Consider the following 18221-nt stretch of genomic DNA (forward strand, 5'->3'; position numbering starts at 1 on the left):
CCCGGGTCATGTCACGGATCACAAAGTGAAGAGATCAGTGCTGCCCCTCTTCACCTCATGAGGACGTTGAAGACCACAATGAGGTCTCTCCTCAGCCTCCTCTGGCCTGAACAGACCAAGTGCCCTCAGCTGCTTCCCCTCAAGGCCGTTCCCCACCCTCACTGCCCTCCTTTGGACACTCTCTAACAGCTTAATAACTTTCTTATATTGTGGTGCTCAGTCCCCTTGACAGCCACACCAGTGCCTGGAAAGGAGCCAGGGGCAATACCACCCAAATTCCTGACTGCCACCTCCTTGTTTCCCATTTTTGAGGTATACCCCACGTTGTCCCTCGAGCTGTGGCTGTGACCCTGAGACCCAGCAAGCTGATGTTCTTACTGCACAGATGGCATCACATCTCCTGGAGACAAAAATTTAGAGGTTCTATGGTCAAGTTTCTGTTATACAAGTGACAGATTTCATTCAGTCTTGGTAATTTTGCTTCCAGCTGCCATCAGAAGGTAAATAAAGCCTGAACTGATGCACAAAAAGACAACTCAATGACAATAGACACCTTAAAAGAAAAAAAAGAATCCTAATCTCCTTCCCTGTCTCTGCCTAAGAAATACTTAGGAATAAACAGGAACACAGCCAAAGTCTTTACATTTCGGTGTAATTTATTGGCACAAAAATATTCAAATACAACATGGCATCTAAACATGGCTACTCTGTTGTATTTTGTGCATTGTTTTTAATATGTTTAATTCATAAATCATAACTTTATCTTCACCCTCATGTTTAATAACCATTATTTTCTGTTTCAAGTTATGACCAGTTCTCCCCCCCATCTGCCTCCTAGGCCAAGCCCTAACTTTCCCTAGTTATTTCCCAACACAGCTTTTCAACCCAGACACTGTGGGAAGCTCCCAAGTGGTATTTATTTGTACCCTGCATCCAGTTTGCCATGGATCACTCTGCACAGAGGCACCGACTTCGCTCAGCTCAAGGTCTTCAAACCTTGATACCCTGATCTAATCTGAAACATGACCCCTGCACTAATGTAATGAGCAGATAGACAATTTCCAATTTTGGGGCAAGAATCAAGTTTGAAAACAAGGTACAGGATGAAACAATGGTAAAATTCTGCTTCTCTTTCCAGTTATCCAGCTCACCCCCAAACATAAATGAAACCTGCACAATTTCATTGAGCTCATTGCAGCCACATCGACAGGAATGATCAGGGCAATAATTCATCTGCAAGTGACTTAGTTACATTGCAAAGTAAGTCAAAACCCGTATATAGTTATTTTCAATGGATCACCAGTTCCCCAAAGACCAAGTGGAACCATAGACATCTGTGGTACAATCAGTCTTCGCTGTCCTGGAAACCCAAATCAAGTGTTGTGTTTCAGACAGCTTGTTTGTTTTTTTTTTTCCAACAGCAGCTATACATTGGCTTAAACCAACTTTTAATATACAATAACTCTTTTCATTTACATTTAAAAATATTTGACAAAGGCTGTATTTCAGTCCAAGGTTCAGTTTGTGTTTGTAGAAGAGCAAGTTTGGAGCGCAAAAGCCTCCAGAATAAAAGGCTGTGGATACTTTGGAATCTTCTGTTACCAGAAAGGACACCTAAAGAAAATAAAGATATTGTAATAATGGTGACTTGTATGGAGTTTCACAAAGGCAACACTGAGAAGGGCTGAGATTCCATACTAACTAGGCACTACTTTAGCTTAGGGAAAATTGCCAGGTGATCCCCCCAATGCTTCTTTCCTGCTAAAGTTTAAAAACAACAGAGATCTACTCTGTCCAGTATTGTACAGAGTTAGCTAACCCTCAAAATGACAGTAAAAATAAGTAAAATAAACAACACTTCTTCACTGTAATTGAAACCAGTGACCAGCACATTCCTCATTGCAAACACTTAAAATGTTCTAAAATCCCTGTCACTCCTTATAAAAGAGCTTTCCTAGAGGACTGTCTATGGCATCGCTGTCATGACTGCAAAATCTACCAGAGCAGATGCAGGATGTGTTAAGGCTCCTACAAATAACTGACCACACAGTTAGATTATTCCAGAAGGGTTTTGCCAGCTCAGCTGAGTGACAAACTCACCATCCAATGTAGCACTGGCACAGGTTCTCATGAGAAGTCGCTTGTTTGATGAGCAATTCCACTTGTGTGGGGACATCGAGAGTTTCGTCATGAGAAAAGTCCCGACCTGTGAAAAAACACACCAGTGAAGTCCCAAATCCTGCTTCTAATCCCTTCAGATACATTATTTGGCAGGTGGGGGGCAGTTTCTTATAAATTATAAGAGTGTAAAATTTTGCAACTAAATGCTGCAAACTATAAAGCCAGGACAGTGGAAATTCAATTTCCATTAAACAAGCTAAGACATGAAAGTCTGTGAAGTTACAAACACCTCTGCACTTTTCAAATCAGGCTCATTTCAATCTAAATGCAGGCACCAGTCCTTGGGTGTTAGACAAGAACAGGCAAATGGCCTCGTCCACTTAATCAGAACATGTTAAATTCAAGGATTAACACAAAATACAAACACTAAGGGTAGTGCTGATCCCTCTCATCAGATTTTATGTTTATTTTGCATAACATAAAAACATGCTCACCAGTGAGCTTATCTCGAACCCTGTTGATGATCTGAATTGCCTTCTTATTTAGAGCTTCTGGTTTCACCAGACCATCTCCTACTGAAAGACAGAAACAGGAAAGAGAATTAGGACTTCACCTGAACAATAAAAGCATTTGTACTGCTGTTAGATGTGCCCTGCCCAAATGCCATTCTGAGAGCAAACCTAGATACATTTTCTATCACCTTTTTATTGGGAGCTGAGAACACAGGTAATTATATTCCTCATTTTTGCTGAAAAGGAACTGTATCTGTCCCAACTCATGTATTGGCATTTGGATCATGATGAAATTTTCTGATCTAAGAACAATTTCCCGCATTAGTATAGAAACAACAAAGAGACTTACTGAAGGAATGGATGGATTCAGGCACTGTGGTCCCAGTTTTTTTATGGGATGTCTCACCCAGTTCCACACTGTCCAACATTTCTATTGAAAAAAAACACACAAAAACATAAATGTGAAGTTGAAAAGCAGCTAAAATATTCTTCCAGAAACATTAACAAAACTGTTAATCATCTCATTTGAAAAGCATAATTGTGACATCCACCATCTTTCCTACTCACCCACTGACTGACTGGCTGAGTAGGAGTCTGTCCTTGTTCGTGAGCGCTTATTGCCCTTTGTATTTGCTGCAAGAAAAGGAGATGAAATGCATGAACTGGAGTTTCAGTGTTTCAGAGCAAATCTGTCAAAAACAATACAGATTTCACTGCCTTTCTCCTTCTCCAGATTTGATGTCACATGAAAATAATTTCAACCTCCCGATCCCTGTTGCAATTTCACATTAAAATCCTCAAAGCTGCACTGAGAAATAGCACATGGAAATGAACAATTTCATCAGATTGTTTTCAGACAGACATTGAATTTCAAGCTTCTGGATTTCTTGTATGAAATCAGATCGATTCCTCTCTTGCTGCCAGTGTTGTCTCAGAGTCACTTACTGTCCATCAGCCTCCAGTTCAACAAGGGATCGTACACAAAGGCTTCCAGCACAGCCATGACACTGTCCTTGTGTTCCCGCAGCACTTCCATCACCGTGTGACAGGTGATCCTGTAGTTGCCATCGAGGCCTGTCACCTGGGGAGGAGAAAGAGAGGAGTCCACCACTGCTTCATTCACTGTGCAACTCCAACCCCAACATTCAGGGAGCAAGAAGTGGCTTTGAACTGGAATTCACTGTGGTTACAGAAAAGGCAGCTGAAATATTAACACCTCTGGTTCTTAAGGTGTGGAGAAGTTTAGCCACAACAGAAAACAGAGGAAAATCTGAGAATTGGGTGCCATTTTCCTCAGGAACAATCCCCTTCATATTAAAGAGGGGATGCTTACCTCCATAGCATTTGTCAGCATCCTTGTTAACCTAAATGGAATCTTCTCAGGGAACTTTTCTCTTGTCATTGCAACCTAAACAAATGATGATGGAGAATTAGTCAATTAATAGCTAATTTAGTCTTTAAAAGTTATTAAGTGTTGGTATCTTTTTGGTACAATCTTGAAAATTTTATTCCAAATGGGAAAAAAAAGTCACAGCTTTATGCTCCTCAGTTTCCACCAATTTCTGGGAGAAGCTAGATAAGTAACTTGATAGCAAAGGGAAAACTCAGCACATGCCCAGCTGCTACTGTCAGGTAACACAGACTGCCTGTCAGCAGCCTAAATTGCTCCAAGAAATTTCATGGAAGTGATGCCAGCACTTCTTTGCTTATTCCAGTGGTCAACTAATCCCCAAGACACGCCTCTGAGATAAAGTACCTATTATTTCCATCTTGCCTGTAGGTAAAGCAAAGCTCAAAAGAGCCAAAGGGCTTGCCCTGGATCAGACTCCAAGGTCAGTTTGTCCTGGCTTATAGATTAATTGCTGTTCTACCAGAAAATGTGAAATGTTATAGAAAATTTGATGTCCAACTACAAAGATTTACCTCAAAGCAGTCCCCGAAGTCGATATGCAGGATCTTTCCACTCAGTCTGTCTAACATCAGATTGGAGGGGTGCCTTTGATGAAGGAGTGGGAGAAAAAAACCAGAGTGACAGACCATTCTAAAAACCCAAAGTAAATCACAGCAGTTCCAGTCTGAAATGATATTTATCTTCATGAGCAAGAACAGCCAGTGACAGCTTTCTTGTCTGAGATCTTCAATCTCAGGATGAACAGAAAAGCTTCCTGACAGTGCATCTATCACATTATTTTTGTAATTACCTCTCAGGCATTAGAGATCTTCTCACCTTGGAAGATAAACAATCTCTTAGACCAGAACAATCAGTACATTTCTTGGACAGGAACATTTACTTTTCAGTTAGGATAAAATTTTCCACTTGTTTTATACTTTTTCATTTTATTCAGTATAGAAAAATTAAATGCACTATGTTACAGGTGAAATAATACAAATTGGTTTACAATCAAAAGAGAAGAAAATCAATCCAGACTAGGAAAACCACAGGGCTGTAATCATGCTGTCTTCTTACAATTTTGTTTTGATTTAATTTTCAAAGGTTTATAATTTCATTATAAAGACCTCTAAGTTCAGGAGTAAGAGCTTTTGTTATGAAAACACGTGAGGGTTTAGCTGTTTTTGCATTACAGCCTTTAAATCTAAAATACATTGTCTTCAAAACTATTTTTGAAGTTACAGAATGGGTGGAGAAAGACTTCCCATTCTGTGAGTGAAAAGACTTATTGGGATTTTCAATATTAGGACTTGTGGTCCTTGATGTAGTTCTGTGGGTATTCATCTCAAAAAGGAAGAAAGTCTTATTAGTACTCAAGATACACAAGCCCTGCATCTCATGCCTGCAGTGCTGAAAGTAACAGCAGCACAATTAGGACCTGAAAGATGGTATCACTACAACTCAGAGTAATCACAATGGAAGATGTTATCACAAGAACAGATCTTAGGAATGAACTGATAAGCCTTCACAGCCTGTGCTTTTAAATAAAAGAAACCTTTATACTTCACTTACCTGTCCCCAAGGCCCAAAATGTACCCAACCATTGACATCACAGCAAGTGAACGAGTGTAATTTGTTCTTCTGTCAAACCACACCTACAAGTGGAGACAAAACAGAAGCCAGGCAGGCACGTTGGGTGTTTCTGGTTATGTTTTAAGTTACACATTAACCATTTGCATTTTGCACAAAACAGAACTGTGACATGCTTAGGTTCAGTACATCCCATAAGCCTGAGGGGGTTCAAACACCCTGTGCCCTTGAATTAGGTGTCACGTGCTGAACTCACCTCTGAGCTTGGACTTTTCAACCACAGCAGTTTGGCAAGGTCATCCCCAGCTGTGTTATTGACAGCATGTTCAAATACTTCTACTTTCTGCATCAGAGTCAGGTGGTCATAATCTGGAGCCATCTATAATTGAGAAGTGACATTCAGCAACTTAAAAAACCTACCTCCAGTTGTACAACCTCTGGTTGTACTGTGAGAAACACAGCAATCACAAGTAATTTCATATTAAATTTATATTTAAATTATTTGTAGACTGACCAGTAAGTTCTCAAACACAGTGCAATGGTCACTCAGCAGTGAATAATTCATTTTAAATGGGATAACAAATGATTTAATATCCACAAAGTAAGTAGCCCACAGTCTTATTTGACTAAAGTACTGCCAAAGTAAGCATGTTTCAAAAACCATTATCCAAATAAGTCTTCTGGGCTGGCACACACTTTCCTTTTTGGCAGGGAATTCCAAATTTTCTAGTTCCAAGTGCTCAGTTTCTCTTATCTAATTTTGGCCCTGCTGCTTAAACACAGTGCTTGTAATGCCAGCACCAGGCAGCTTGTGTGAGGCACATCCTACTCATGCAAAATCCCAAACACATTTCAGTCACCAGATGGCAACAACTTGTGGTCACTGCTAAAACTGGAAAGGAGAAACAAATACACATATGGCAAACTTTACCTCTCAGAGGTATTTTATATCTCCCATCTGATATTTTTGTACTCATTATTGATACCGACAACAACCAGAGAAGAGGCAGAGGAATGAGCTGCGAATCATTTTCCTTCCTTAAGACACTGGAGTACTAAAAGAATGTGCCAAGAGCTGTGCCAGCTCTGCCCTCACCCTCAGCATGATGCGATGCTCGATGTTGAGCAGGATCTTTTTCTTCTCCCGGTAGTCTCGGATCAGGGCGTGCAGAGTGTCACAGTGGGGCACCCAGCCAATCAAGCCTGAATTTGTAGACAGTGGAATAACAGCATATCTCTGGATGCTACAGGAAAAAAATGGAGAATCAGAGCTCAGGTTGTTGTATGTTGCTAATTGTTACATTTTGAGATGTCTAAAACAACTACTACTAAATCCGATTCTGATCCAAATTGTCTCTTCTTTAGTTGCTCTGTTTGTCTTCTTTTCAGACAGACCTCAAACATCCATTTGCACAGACTGCTGCCCGGTGATCTACACCTGCACTCAGTGAGTACTCACCAAGCTATTTAGTGACTATAATAAAAATCCCTGACAAAAACTCATTCCCAGTCTCCTAAAGCAGCGCTCAAGGTGTCTTGAAACAGGGGTTGCCTCAAAGACCATAACAATTTACAATTACAATTTGCAATTACTTCAGCTAAATAAAACAAACAAACGATCCCCTTGGATACATTTCCTCTGTGTTTGAAATCTATGAATGCTGTTTTTCTTTCTCTCTTTTTTTTTTTAATTAACTTACTTCCAAGATTTGCCATTTCCTCACAAACCCATTACTCCTTGTGCCAAGGTTTACTTGGGAACTGCACCCATGTAGGGTGTCACTTGTGCACAGTTCAGTGACCACCCACAGCACATACCTGAGGTTTTTACGAAGAGAAGTTGGGTCATTTGCTAGCAGGGTGTTGACCAACCCAAAAAGCTGCATCACTCTTTCATCTTGGCGAAGGTCTTCGTGACCTTTCAGGAGGAACACAAACTCGTGCCCGTTGCTTCCTGCAAAAAGAATTAACACAGAGAAGTTTGCTCTTGTTGAACAAACAGCCAAGAGTACATACACCCAAGAGCTGGAGAGTGTGGCAGCCAGACCCACCAGCCCACCAAGAAAAACCTCACCTGAAAGGAAGTGCTGGAGAGGTTTTATAAGGTAAAGATGCAGTTTGACCTAAGAGCTGTTTAAACCCTGGGATAACTAAGTGAAAAGTGCTCTCTCTCACCCATTAATGTCAACTTCCTGGGCCGCTGCTTGGAGGTGATGACCTGCAGGGAGGGTGCGATGGACTGAATCCGGATGATGGGCTGGTTGGGATCGTACGTTCCTGGCACTGCCAGTTCCAGGTCCCGGCACATTAGGAGTTTTGGTGACACGTACTGGAGTTCCAAAGAAGTGAGCTACCAAAGCCAAAAGAAAGGCAACCCTTTAGAATTTCAGTTAAATCTCACACATCTGAAAGAGCTCGTGTTGTCAAGTGACCTAAAGCAGTTCAGTCAGTGACTGATACTTCAGGTGCTTGAAGGAAGCTCTGCATAAACACCAAACTTGCAGCAAATCCTATGCAGGTGTTTCCCCAATACTGAACTTGAATGGTTTGAATAACCAGAAAAACATGAAACAAAGATTGGTTTTGACAACTGGCGCTGAAAGACCCACAACAGAACTGAATCTCTCCCCTCACCTGAGGCAGCTGCTTTGAGATACGTCGGAACACGTGGTAATAGAGATCCCAAGCCTGAGTCAGGTCTTTGACATTTCCTGACTTCATGTACTTCCTGCACCACTCCTGAGCTTCCATGAGATCTCTGCCATAGGCCTGGGGAGGAAGTGAAAAACAACAGAAGAGAAACATTTCAAGAGACTGTAGTGGAACAGGTGGAGACCACTTAATACCTACAAAGAGCATTATAGTCTCTTTTCAAATTGCATTAAAAATACTTGACCTCCAATTTTTTATAGAATATCAGAATTAAAGATGCAGAAATTCCTGGATCCAAGATCTGCTTTGAGTTTATTTGCTCACAAATAGACTCCATTATAGGAGGCAACAGAATGAGTAAATCACCCTTTAACAGTGGGCTCACAAGCTCAAATTAATTCCTTTTGCTGGCTCAGGAGAGATCATCTCTGCTATCTGTGCTTCTGCTTACTGTGAAGCAAAGCAGAATAATGAACTGCAGAGCAGTTGTGAGTTTTCCAGACTCTATCAGACATCCAAGCAATCAAGTACAAGACTCCACAGTACTACCATGACCCCCGTCATCAACAAAAGCCACACAGATCTGAAGATAAACATCAATAATTAAATCTGCAACTAATGCAATGAGTCCCAAGAGATTCACTGTCTGTTAGATGGCAAAGGTTCCTGTAACACATCTGGGCAGGTGCCTGTCCTGCAGAATGTTATGCTCTTGGCCATTTGCTGGTACCTGATTGAAGGATGTCTCCTTTAGAGTCTGAGGCCCACGTTCCATCATCGCGTGAAGCGGTTCCAGCACCTCGAACATCCCCTTCACGTTCCTTTCTCCGAAATAGAGACGAGATGCTTCTTCCAGCCCCTCGTGCCACATCTCGTGCCATAGGATGGCCACACGGATTAGCTCCTCACTCACCTGTTTTGGGACAGGAAAAAAGATTAAACACCTAAAAAACCCCTATGACTGTGTCCTGACTTAAAAAATGCAGAACTCCTTTCTCATGTTCTCTCTCATGTTATGAAATACTCGTTGGTGGCAGCCAGAGGGAGCCACGAGAACTACAACAGTGATGTTACACTTGTTTCTGTGAGAAGCTGACCAGGCTTTTCTCACCTTGTTTGTTACCATTGAAATTTTCTATGTATTTGTGTAGCTTGGCCTGAAAGCATTACTTTTCATTTATTCATAAAAATCTTTATCAAATCAATTAAATTACTCTTTCAACACTATGCTTGGTAAGTTTTGTTTCCGCTTTTCATTAAGCAGAAATATCTCTTTATTTCTAATAATCTAATATAATGATTTCTCATTTATTTCTTCTCTAAATTTATTTATAAGGAGACACAAAAACTCAGCGTGCAAAATACTTTTAAATTAAAGTGTTCTCTTGCATTTACACTAATGCTGTAACTTCTACCAGTTGCAAATACCCAAATCAATTGTACTTTAACAAAATTAACAATGAATATAATTTGTGTTATTATACCTGTAGTAAATCCATTCCTGAGATACAACACACTCCTTGTACAATGAGTACTCACCATCATTGCCTGCTGCACCAGAGTGTTGCTGTGCTCACACATGTTTTTCAAGATCTTATTGGCAGCGTTGTGCCGAGCAGTGGTTGTAGATTTAGAGGCCACAGTCAAAGGATAGATCAAAGCCTGCAAGGGACAGCAACCAATAATGCTTTAGAACCACACAGAACTGCCACATAAATTGAAATATTAGCAAAGCATTAACAAACAGCAGCCTTAGGGCTGGACAAGGAGAAGCAAGGTTCCTTCTGGAAAGGGGTGATAGGAATTTGCTATTCAAAGTCTTCCAATCTGAAAGGCTCACAAGGCTGTAACTCTCTGAGTAGCAGAATGACTTTGAGAGCCTGTGTCAAACTGGAAGGACAAAAATAGGTTTTAGGGGTTTGTGGGAAGAAACTCAGATAAAGCCCCTGTGAGGTGGGCTCTGAGTAGTCACTGAACGAGATTTAAGGTGATTGCACTACCCAGTGCTCTATCAGACAGAGAGAACCTCCCCTGCTACCTGGCTCCTCCACCTCTTTCTGTTTTTATGTGAACAGTGCTGAGGTGAAAGCAGCATCAGAAATAGTCCCCACCCTCACTTGCTGTGACTTCCAGCACAGGCACCTGCACAAGGTGAAATGGAACACAGGAAAGGCCTTAACTGGCACCAGCCTGTGGGAATTCCTCCTCTGAGCCAGGGCTCACCTGGGGATGGTACCGACCGATGTCTGTGAGCAGCTGATGGATGAGACGTCCCACCAGTGGTCGAGGGGTGTCGATTCTTGCAATGAGCTGAGGGATAACCTGAAATAAAAAGAACCCTGTCCTCTCGTGTGCTCAGCTGTTCTGCCCTCTGCTAGAGGCCTCACAGCAACTGGAGGGGACAGAGGTCCAGCACTCATTTTTCAGATGGTCAGAGGACAACAAGGTTCCAAACAGTGTTGGAAATGTACAACAGCTCAGTGAGATCACAAGTGTTCTGTGCAAAACTGTTACAGGATCCTCTATGGAAAGAGTAAGATGTGTCTTGAAGCATAATGCTTAAATAAAAAATAATGTATTTTTTTATTTAACTACAAGAGTCATTCTACAAGGCAATTCTGAGACAGACTATGAACCCCATCAGAGCAGCACAGTGTTGTTTTATACTTCATCACCACTGAATGCACATCATCTTTAATTTAAAAATGTTCATTCTTTCTCATTTATATGCACTAATCTGCATATAAATACTGAAATATATGCAAGAATGTTTCTCATGCTTCTGTGCAAGATGTTTGTTAAATCAGTTACAAACTGTACTGCACACTGCTCTCAGAACTCACCTACAGAGGATTGTTTAGCAAAGGATCTTCGTGGTATCATGCAGCAAACCCCCAAGCTCCCCCCAGAACTGGGGTTTGTCTTATCCCTTTGTGTTCCTTACCTGCAGCCAAGTGTCAATCTGGATGGCCTTGACTCCTTCTACCAAAGCTTCGTTCACATCAGGCCAGTGACCATAGTCAAACCACAGAGTAAGGACTCTGAAAAAGAGAAATACTTTTGTTAGGAGTGAAACAATAAACCCAAAACGTTCCAGTCAAACGCCTCCAGACTCATTTACAAGTGATTTTTCTTCCCAGTACCCACAGACAGCAGGGATAACCCACCTGACAAAAATTAGCTTGGACTGAAGCATTCACTTAATTCAACCATAACAGAAAAGAGCAGAAACATGTTCTCCCTCATCTGAGACCATGTGCCCTGATAATTTGGATTTCATTTACTATGTGCTTCATTGTGTACCTTAGAGTGTCCTGCAGGTTGTTTCCTCGGGACAGAGAGATGGATCGGAAGAAACCCTGGACAGCAGGGACTGTGTACATCAAGAGGGTCTTGGATAAATCCTTTTGGAATGAAAATTATTGCATTAGTTCTAACCAAGCACATCAGCCTACGTGAATTCTAAACTCAGGAAGGGGAAAAAGGAAGAACTACGTGGTAATATAGACCTAATCCACATTGTAGTTGACTTCTGCCTGGCAAGGAACATGATCTGAAGTGGTTTTATACTTCAGTTTGTTGGCAAAGCTATGGACAGTAAAGCAGCCTAAAAACAACAACCCTACTATAACTGATAAGTAAAAGAGATTCCTCACAGTCTTCCATGAAGGACTTAAGCAGCAGAACTTGTTAATGCACTGTATCACCTGTGACAGCCACCCAGGCCTCTGCTTTAGGTCACAGCTAACTTATGACTGTTTGCATTAATTTAGTCCTCTTCCCACAAGACTGAGTTAACCTGAATTGCCTCACTTTTGCTGTAGGCTCTGAGTGTGTATTATGTGTATTATATATATATTTATACACACATACAGAGAACATCCACAAGCCAGGTACATACAGCAGCATGCTCCCCACCGTAACATTTTCCAGGGTCTAAGCACTAAGTACCACTCTCTCCACACCAACAGGGTACCTCAGTGACTTTTTTCTGCACTGGAGAAGGGATGGGGCTGTTCTCTGTGCTCTCTGCATCACTCTCACTGTTGCTGCCCTCTGTGTTGGCACTGGTGACACTGGCCCCACTGGCGTGACGCAGCTTCTTCTTCTCATCCCTGGCCTGGTTCTGATGTTTGTAGTGAAGCACTGCTTCAAAGTTCATCACTGCCCAGGCATGCCAGGCCTGCCAAGAGGAGAGAACAAAAGTCAGAAGGAAAATTAATCCTTTCTGCAACCTGCACTTTCTAATTGTTAGAGATAATCCAACCTTTCTGTGTCTGCAGACAACTGCAGCAAGTAATACCCTGCAGACAACACAATGCTTTGGTTTCTCTAATTGCTTGTAATTTTAACTGTCTTATTATCTTAAATAACATCACAGTGAGTTCTTGGCCAGGAGCTCCCTGTTGAATATTAAGGCAAAGGAGCTCTGTAGCAAAAATTAAGTTATATTCGCATACACCTTAATTTTTCAAAGGCTAAAATGAAGAATAGTGTGTTAGGGTTCAGGGAGGTGTAATGGGAAAAAATACAGGAGATGGCTGCCCCAGAGAAGATCTGGCACCAAATACTAATTGAGGTTTCACAACCCTGAAATCAAAGGCTCTTTGGAGAATTAACAACAAGGCTACCTTCCTTGTTCAAGTATACCGAGTGAGAACAAGTTAATTTTTTCGATTTATATTATCCTTTCTCCTTCACTGTTACCTGTCAGGGGAAGAACTCCCAAAAGCAAGAACAGAAATTGAATTGCGGCCTAGTTTTACCAACCAGATATACTTCTAAACAAGAATCTTATGGTTTCCTTGGGCCACTTTCACTGTTTTTTTTTAATCCTACTGGTAGTAACAAGGCAGACAGTTATAGGAGATCTTCCTGTGAATATCTTCCTTTCCTTAGTGTGGGATGTGGCCAAATGAGTGATGTCTCTGCAGTGGAAGCTTTCCCTCACTGACCTTGTACCAGTTGCGGTCGTGCTCGGTGGCAGCACTGTAGTACTGCAGGACTTTGGGGATGGTGCTCTCATTGATGCCTTGCAGGTTCAGCTGCCACTCCCCCAGCTTCAGGAAACACCTGGTTAAGCAAAGGGATTATTGACTCAGAACCCAGAATGAAAACGAAGCCTCTGGATTAAGAGGCAGAATCCTTCTCTGGAGTCTGGAAGACGTTCCACGTGGTGAACCCGCTCAGGAAGCCTCTCCTGGAAGCCTCTCCTGCAGGCTGGGAGTCTGTGTGTTAACATGGAAGGCTCAAAACACTTCCATCCTGCCTCTAGTGTGGAACTAACTAGTTAAGGGTTTAATTCAGGGGGAAAGGTGAGGGTCAAAATTTGCTCCTCATTTATATGAGTTACAAAATTAACGTAAGAAGCAGATAACAGCAACACTGAAAGACTTCATCACACAGCACATGTGGATCACCACATGGATGAGCCTTCTGGAGAGAACACTGTGACAGACAGTGGAAACAGAGGAGCTGTTCTTCCCCCCAGCCAGAAGCCCATTTAGTCACTCCCTCCCAGAGGAAAGGAAAAACAACATATTTTTGCTGCAGCAGGGTGGGGTTGTGAAGGTTTGTGCAGAACTTAATACTTTGCTCCCTCAGCAGGCTTTAAATGCCACAGTTACACAGCTCTCCTTTCTGTATTTTGAGTTTGTCAGAAGGCATTGTGTAAGACAAATTTTGTGTGTAACTCATTACTAATTTGTCTTCCATGACAGTCACTGAAGAAAATAAGACAAAGGTGTTACCGAGTTCCCACCTTCATAAAAGCAAGTTGATTGCACATCTCCCTTTAAAAAAAGAGCAAACCTTCAATAGAAAGCACTGTGCAATTTTTTCTTTAAATTGAAAAAACCAGATCTGGCACCTCCAGATCCACAGAGGAAAATGGAGTGTTTTTAATGCAATAATATTTTAAGAGACCATCACATGCTGGGCACCTACTGCCCAAAGCACTGTTGTGCTTGGCTTAATACAGATGTGCCAGGAGTGTGGGAAATGTTTCCTTCCTAGTGACTGGATCTCCTGAAACACCAAAAAACAGCCATGCTGAGAGCTCAGCCTTCTGCCAGCGAGCCACAGTGCTGGAAAAAATACAACCAGCAACAAACACAAGGTTGTTTAGGCTGATGCATCACAACAACGTTTACTGAAAATTATAGGATAGATAAGAATGTAATACTAAAGCAGCTAAATGAGAAATGCCCTGTTCTTTTAACCAATGTAATACCAAAGCAGCTAAATGAGAAATGCCTCATTCTTTTAACCAATGTAATACCAAAGCAGCTAAATGAGAAATGCCTCATTCTTTTAACCAATGTAATACCAAAGCAGCTAAATGAGAAATGCCCCGTTCTTTTAATCAAAGCATGAGCCTGGTCTGAAATGTGTCATCTGCAGGGACCCTGCCACTCTAGAGAGCCCTGAGCTGCAGGAAGGAGCTAAAGGGAGTGCCAGGACTTGGTACTGACCGTGCCATGAGCTTGTGGAGCTCCTGCTTGTGCTGCTGGTCCTCGGTGGCGATGGCATGCTGAGCCTGCTGCTGCATGGTCTGCACAAAGTGCTGCATGTGCTGGAACGCGTCGATCTGCAAAGGGAGGAAGGTTCCAGTGAGGGCCACAGGGCTTACAGACAACTTCAGGAGGGAGGAAGACAGTGTGGAAGTAAATTTGGACTGAAATGAAAATGTAGGGTTTTGTTTTCTTTCAAAGTTTTTCAGCTGTTTACACCCCTCTAAAATCAGCTTGTAAAGGAAGAGGTAAGAGATTCTTGATGTCTCTGAAATTGCTGCACTGAGGAACAAGTCACTGCACCCTTCCAGTGCCAGGCACACCTCCATTGTCAGACAGACAGTCAACATAACACAAGTTAACACTGTGCTCTGATTGCAGGAACTCAGCTCTAGCAAAGCAACAAGATCACCTGTACAGGGAGAAAACTTCACCAGCAGAGAATGTCCTGTTACTGCCCAGGCAGAGTGAGACTCCAGTCCTGAGACAGAGATGTCTCACTTGCAGCTGAGCACAGCAAAGACAGCCTGGCAATTCCAACAATCAAATCTTCATAGCTAAGAAACTGCATCTGAGCAGGACAGTGTTGAACACCCCACGCTGTCACAGATCCAGAGAAGCCTGTCTTTAATATGGCGTGGCCTGAAAAAGATGATTTGAGAAAATAATGCCTGAAGGAAAACTTGCAGCTTCCTGATCTTCCCCTCTAACCCCTCAGCTTTGGCTAGGCTTGAAGTACACACCATGGAACATTAACTTTGAGTTGTTTCAACAAATTAAAGCCTAGATTTCTCCTAAGGTTATTTAAGAAGTACAAATGTGCATTGCTCCTTTGCCAGGAGATTACATAAGGCAGCAGTGTTAAAGAACTTGCACAACTAAATTCTGAGGGAAAAATCTTCATAAAATTCCTTGGAAAGAACTCTGGGGTAAGAAAACCCAAAATTAAAGATTTAAGAAGAAGGTATGCATGCTTCACTGGGAAGAATTAGAGGAAAGCTCCTGCAATGTGCAAGGTCATTTCAGGTCAGAAGCTGCAGAATGTGCTGTTAGAAGGCCAATTTACTTCTGTTCATCCAGAGGAATGAGCTACCTTAGAGTGAGACAAGAATCACCTCAGCTGAAATGCCTCATCCACCCCATTCAAATGTCAGCCTGCACAAGGCAGTGGTGAGGAAAAAGGGTATTAGCCCAGGGTGAAATAAAAGAAGGATTCACACTCTTAACATTAACGTGGGGCATTCCACAGCTGGGAATGCAGAGAGAAGAGGAGGGGAGTAAATAACAATCTTATCAAGAGTTATGCTAGATATTTATTAAAAGTAGACAAAAAGATATTGTCTGTTATGTGCCCCTCTCATATCTAGACACAGCCAACAATCTGCTCTTCAGTTTTCATGAATATGGAGAACTGATCACCATAAACTGACAGGCAAAGCACTTGAGACTGAAAGCTGTTTTCTGTAACACTGAATTCCTAAGTTTGTATCACAGCCTTTTTATGGGATATGGCTTTGGAATGCAGCTGCTGGCAAAGGTCCTTGTTAGAAGAAATATAATAGGGTTTACTTCTCCATTTTTTATCTGTTATTTAAGAAAAGAAAGTTGTGCAGCTCTGTGGCTGGTTTCCATTGAGATGCCAGTTTTTTCTCCTGCTGGATTTGGCAAGTGCCAAAATGGTAGTAGGGAAAACATTTGAGGTCAACCTTGAAGTGCTCAGCTAGAAAAAAATGGTCATTTCCTACCACACCAGCCCACCTCAGCACCTGATTCCTTAGGATACCAAATCAAGTGAACACACACAGTTACATAAAACTACATAGAGCACTAGGTGTAACTTTGTATTATTTATCCTTTTTTTGGTATCATTTTTTTCCTCCATTGTCCTGGGGTCCATATATTCTTGCATCAGTTTATTTTAGATACATTCTCTTCTCTCACTCCTTTAATCTTTGTTCCTTCTCTCATTCTGTTTTCTACCACTGCACCAGTTTCCTGCATCTTGTCCATCTTGATCACAGTTCAAACACAGAAAGCCCACTTTCCCTCCCAGAGACCCCACACATTCTGGGGTCATTTACTAAAGAAAGAAAGAGGCCATTACACTGTTTTACAGAGCCAACAGGACAGGGCCTCATCAGCAGCTCCTTCTGCTTCTTAAATTCAAATAAAGAATAGTTAGGTCATGGCAATTTTCCCACAGCAATGGCTCCGCTCCAGTGTTGGCAATTCCAAAGGCAGGAAAAATAAAAAAAAGATGTGGCAGAATATGAGGATAAATGGAGGCTTTAATGTATATTAAAAAAAAGATAACTTATCCAGTCTGGAGCTTATTGGATTTGATTATGTAAATTCTCCCTGTGTTGCAATGTCAAAAACATTCACCCTGGGCTCTCTGGAGCCAAATTGTTCCCATGATAAAACCCTATGTATTTTTCAGCTGCCTTTCAGTTAGAATTTTTCAATAATGTCCTTAATAAAAGTCAGCTCTGCTCAGCAATTAAGTACAAACTGTTCAGGATACTTTCCTAAAACTGGCAATAAAACCCCTTACTTCTGTCTTTGAGCATGTAACCCTGACCACAGGTACAGTGTGGAGACCTGGCAACCTGAACAGTGGATGAGAAGTCAAGTACTAAGAACAGAAGATCTACTATTGACCATTAATCTTGGCTGCAACCCTTGGGCACCAGCCACTGGTTTAGCAAAAATAATCTTTCCATGCACGGAATAAAGGCTTTCTCTGTTACTACAGAGTTTTAAAGGAGAAAAAAGTGAGCAGTGAGCAGAGAGCAGGGTGTTCTCCTGTACCTTCCGGGCGCTCTTCCACATGTGCTTCATGTAAGCGTAAGTCACTTGGGGATGGACTGTGGGCAGGGGGTGATCCAGCTGTCGGGATGGATCTACTCCCAAGAGCAGGACAAGGGTCTTATGGGCCAAAGCCTGGGGAAGATTGCAGAGAGAAAAGGCAGGTTAAAATAAGCTCATTCTTAGCTCCACCTCATAGTGCTTCAGAATCACCCACCACTAAAAGATACAGCTGAGCCTCCAGGGAAAACACAGGCACAGCAGCCTTAGTGCCACTCCCTGCACTCACCAGAGTGCCACAGGATAAACCATATGTCTTCCTTTGGATCAAATTCTCATTTCAGAAGCCAGCAGAGAGTGTGAAGTCTCTGTTTCAAGCATTCTTGGTGATAAATCTTTGGTGAATGTTTAAATAGGACCAAAATGTTCAACGGTAACATCACACTCTAGATCTGACTCTCTCCTTTAGCAGATAGAGCCATTATTAATAATTACCAGTGCTGCATAAGAACTTCCAGTTATAGCATGCAATAAAAAGTTGGCTCTGGGGCTCTCAGGTATAATACCAGTCCACAAAAATAACCTTGGCCACAAGCATGAACTCTATGCCAGCTACAATTTTAGCATTTCAACAAT

The 18221-nt window shown here is 41.9% G+C and overlaps 1 protein-coding gene across 2 annotated transcripts in view; it reads right to left on the reverse strand.

Annotated features, from left to right (window-relative positions):
• Nucleotides 1-638: 638 nt before the first annotated feature.
• MTOR (mechanistic target of rapamycin kinase) overlaps nucleotides 639-18221 on the reverse strand; it is a 62092-nt gene continuing 44509 nt past the window's right edge. For both annotated transcript variants that reach the window (XM_027658043.1, XM_027658044.1), the window contains 23 exons: nucleotides 17589-17720; nucleotides 14739-14854; nucleotides 13221-13338; nucleotides 12242-12448; nucleotides 11569-11669; nucleotides 11210-11306; nucleotides 10489-10587; nucleotides 9805-9927; nucleotides 8996-9178; nucleotides 8248-8382; nucleotides 7789-7963; nucleotides 7432-7567; nucleotides 6710-6857; nucleotides 5870-5992; nucleotides 5596-5678; nucleotides 4557-4629; nucleotides 3967-4041; nucleotides 3579-3714; nucleotides 3201-3266; nucleotides 2983-3063; nucleotides 2616-2696; nucleotides 2101-2206; nucleotides 639-1614 (listed from right to left, as the gene is read on the reverse strand). In XM_027658043.1, the coding sequence (XP_027513844.1) occupies nucleotides 1599-1614; nucleotides 2101-2206; nucleotides 2616-2696; nucleotides 2983-3063; nucleotides 3201-3266; nucleotides 3579-3714; nucleotides 3967-4041; nucleotides 4557-4629; nucleotides 5596-5678; nucleotides 5870-5992; nucleotides 6710-6857; nucleotides 7432-7567; nucleotides 7789-7963; nucleotides 8248-8382; nucleotides 8996-9178; nucleotides 9805-9927; nucleotides 10489-10587; nucleotides 11210-11306; nucleotides 11569-11669; nucleotides 12242-12448; nucleotides 13221-13338; nucleotides 14739-14854; nucleotides 17589-17720 (2610 nt within the window). In that variant the 3' untranslated portion in view covers nucleotides 639-1598. The remainder of the gene's footprint in view (nucleotides 1615-2100; nucleotides 2207-2615; nucleotides 2697-2982; nucleotides 3064-3200; nucleotides 3267-3578; nucleotides 3715-3966; nucleotides 4042-4556; nucleotides 4630-5595; nucleotides 5679-5869; nucleotides 5993-6709; nucleotides 6858-7431; nucleotides 7568-7788; nucleotides 7964-8247; nucleotides 8383-8995; nucleotides 9179-9804; nucleotides 9928-10488; nucleotides 10588-11209; nucleotides 11307-11568; nucleotides 11670-12241; nucleotides 12449-13220; nucleotides 13339-14738; nucleotides 14855-17588; nucleotides 17721-18221) is intronic.

Source organism: Corapipo altera, unplaced genomic scaffold (assembly GCF_003945725.1).
Source record: "Corapipo altera isolate COAL_440 unplaced genomic scaffold, ASM394572v1 301, whole genome shotgun sequence".
NCBI lineage: Eukaryota > Metazoa > Chordata > Aves > Passeriformes > Pipridae > Corapipo > Corapipo altera.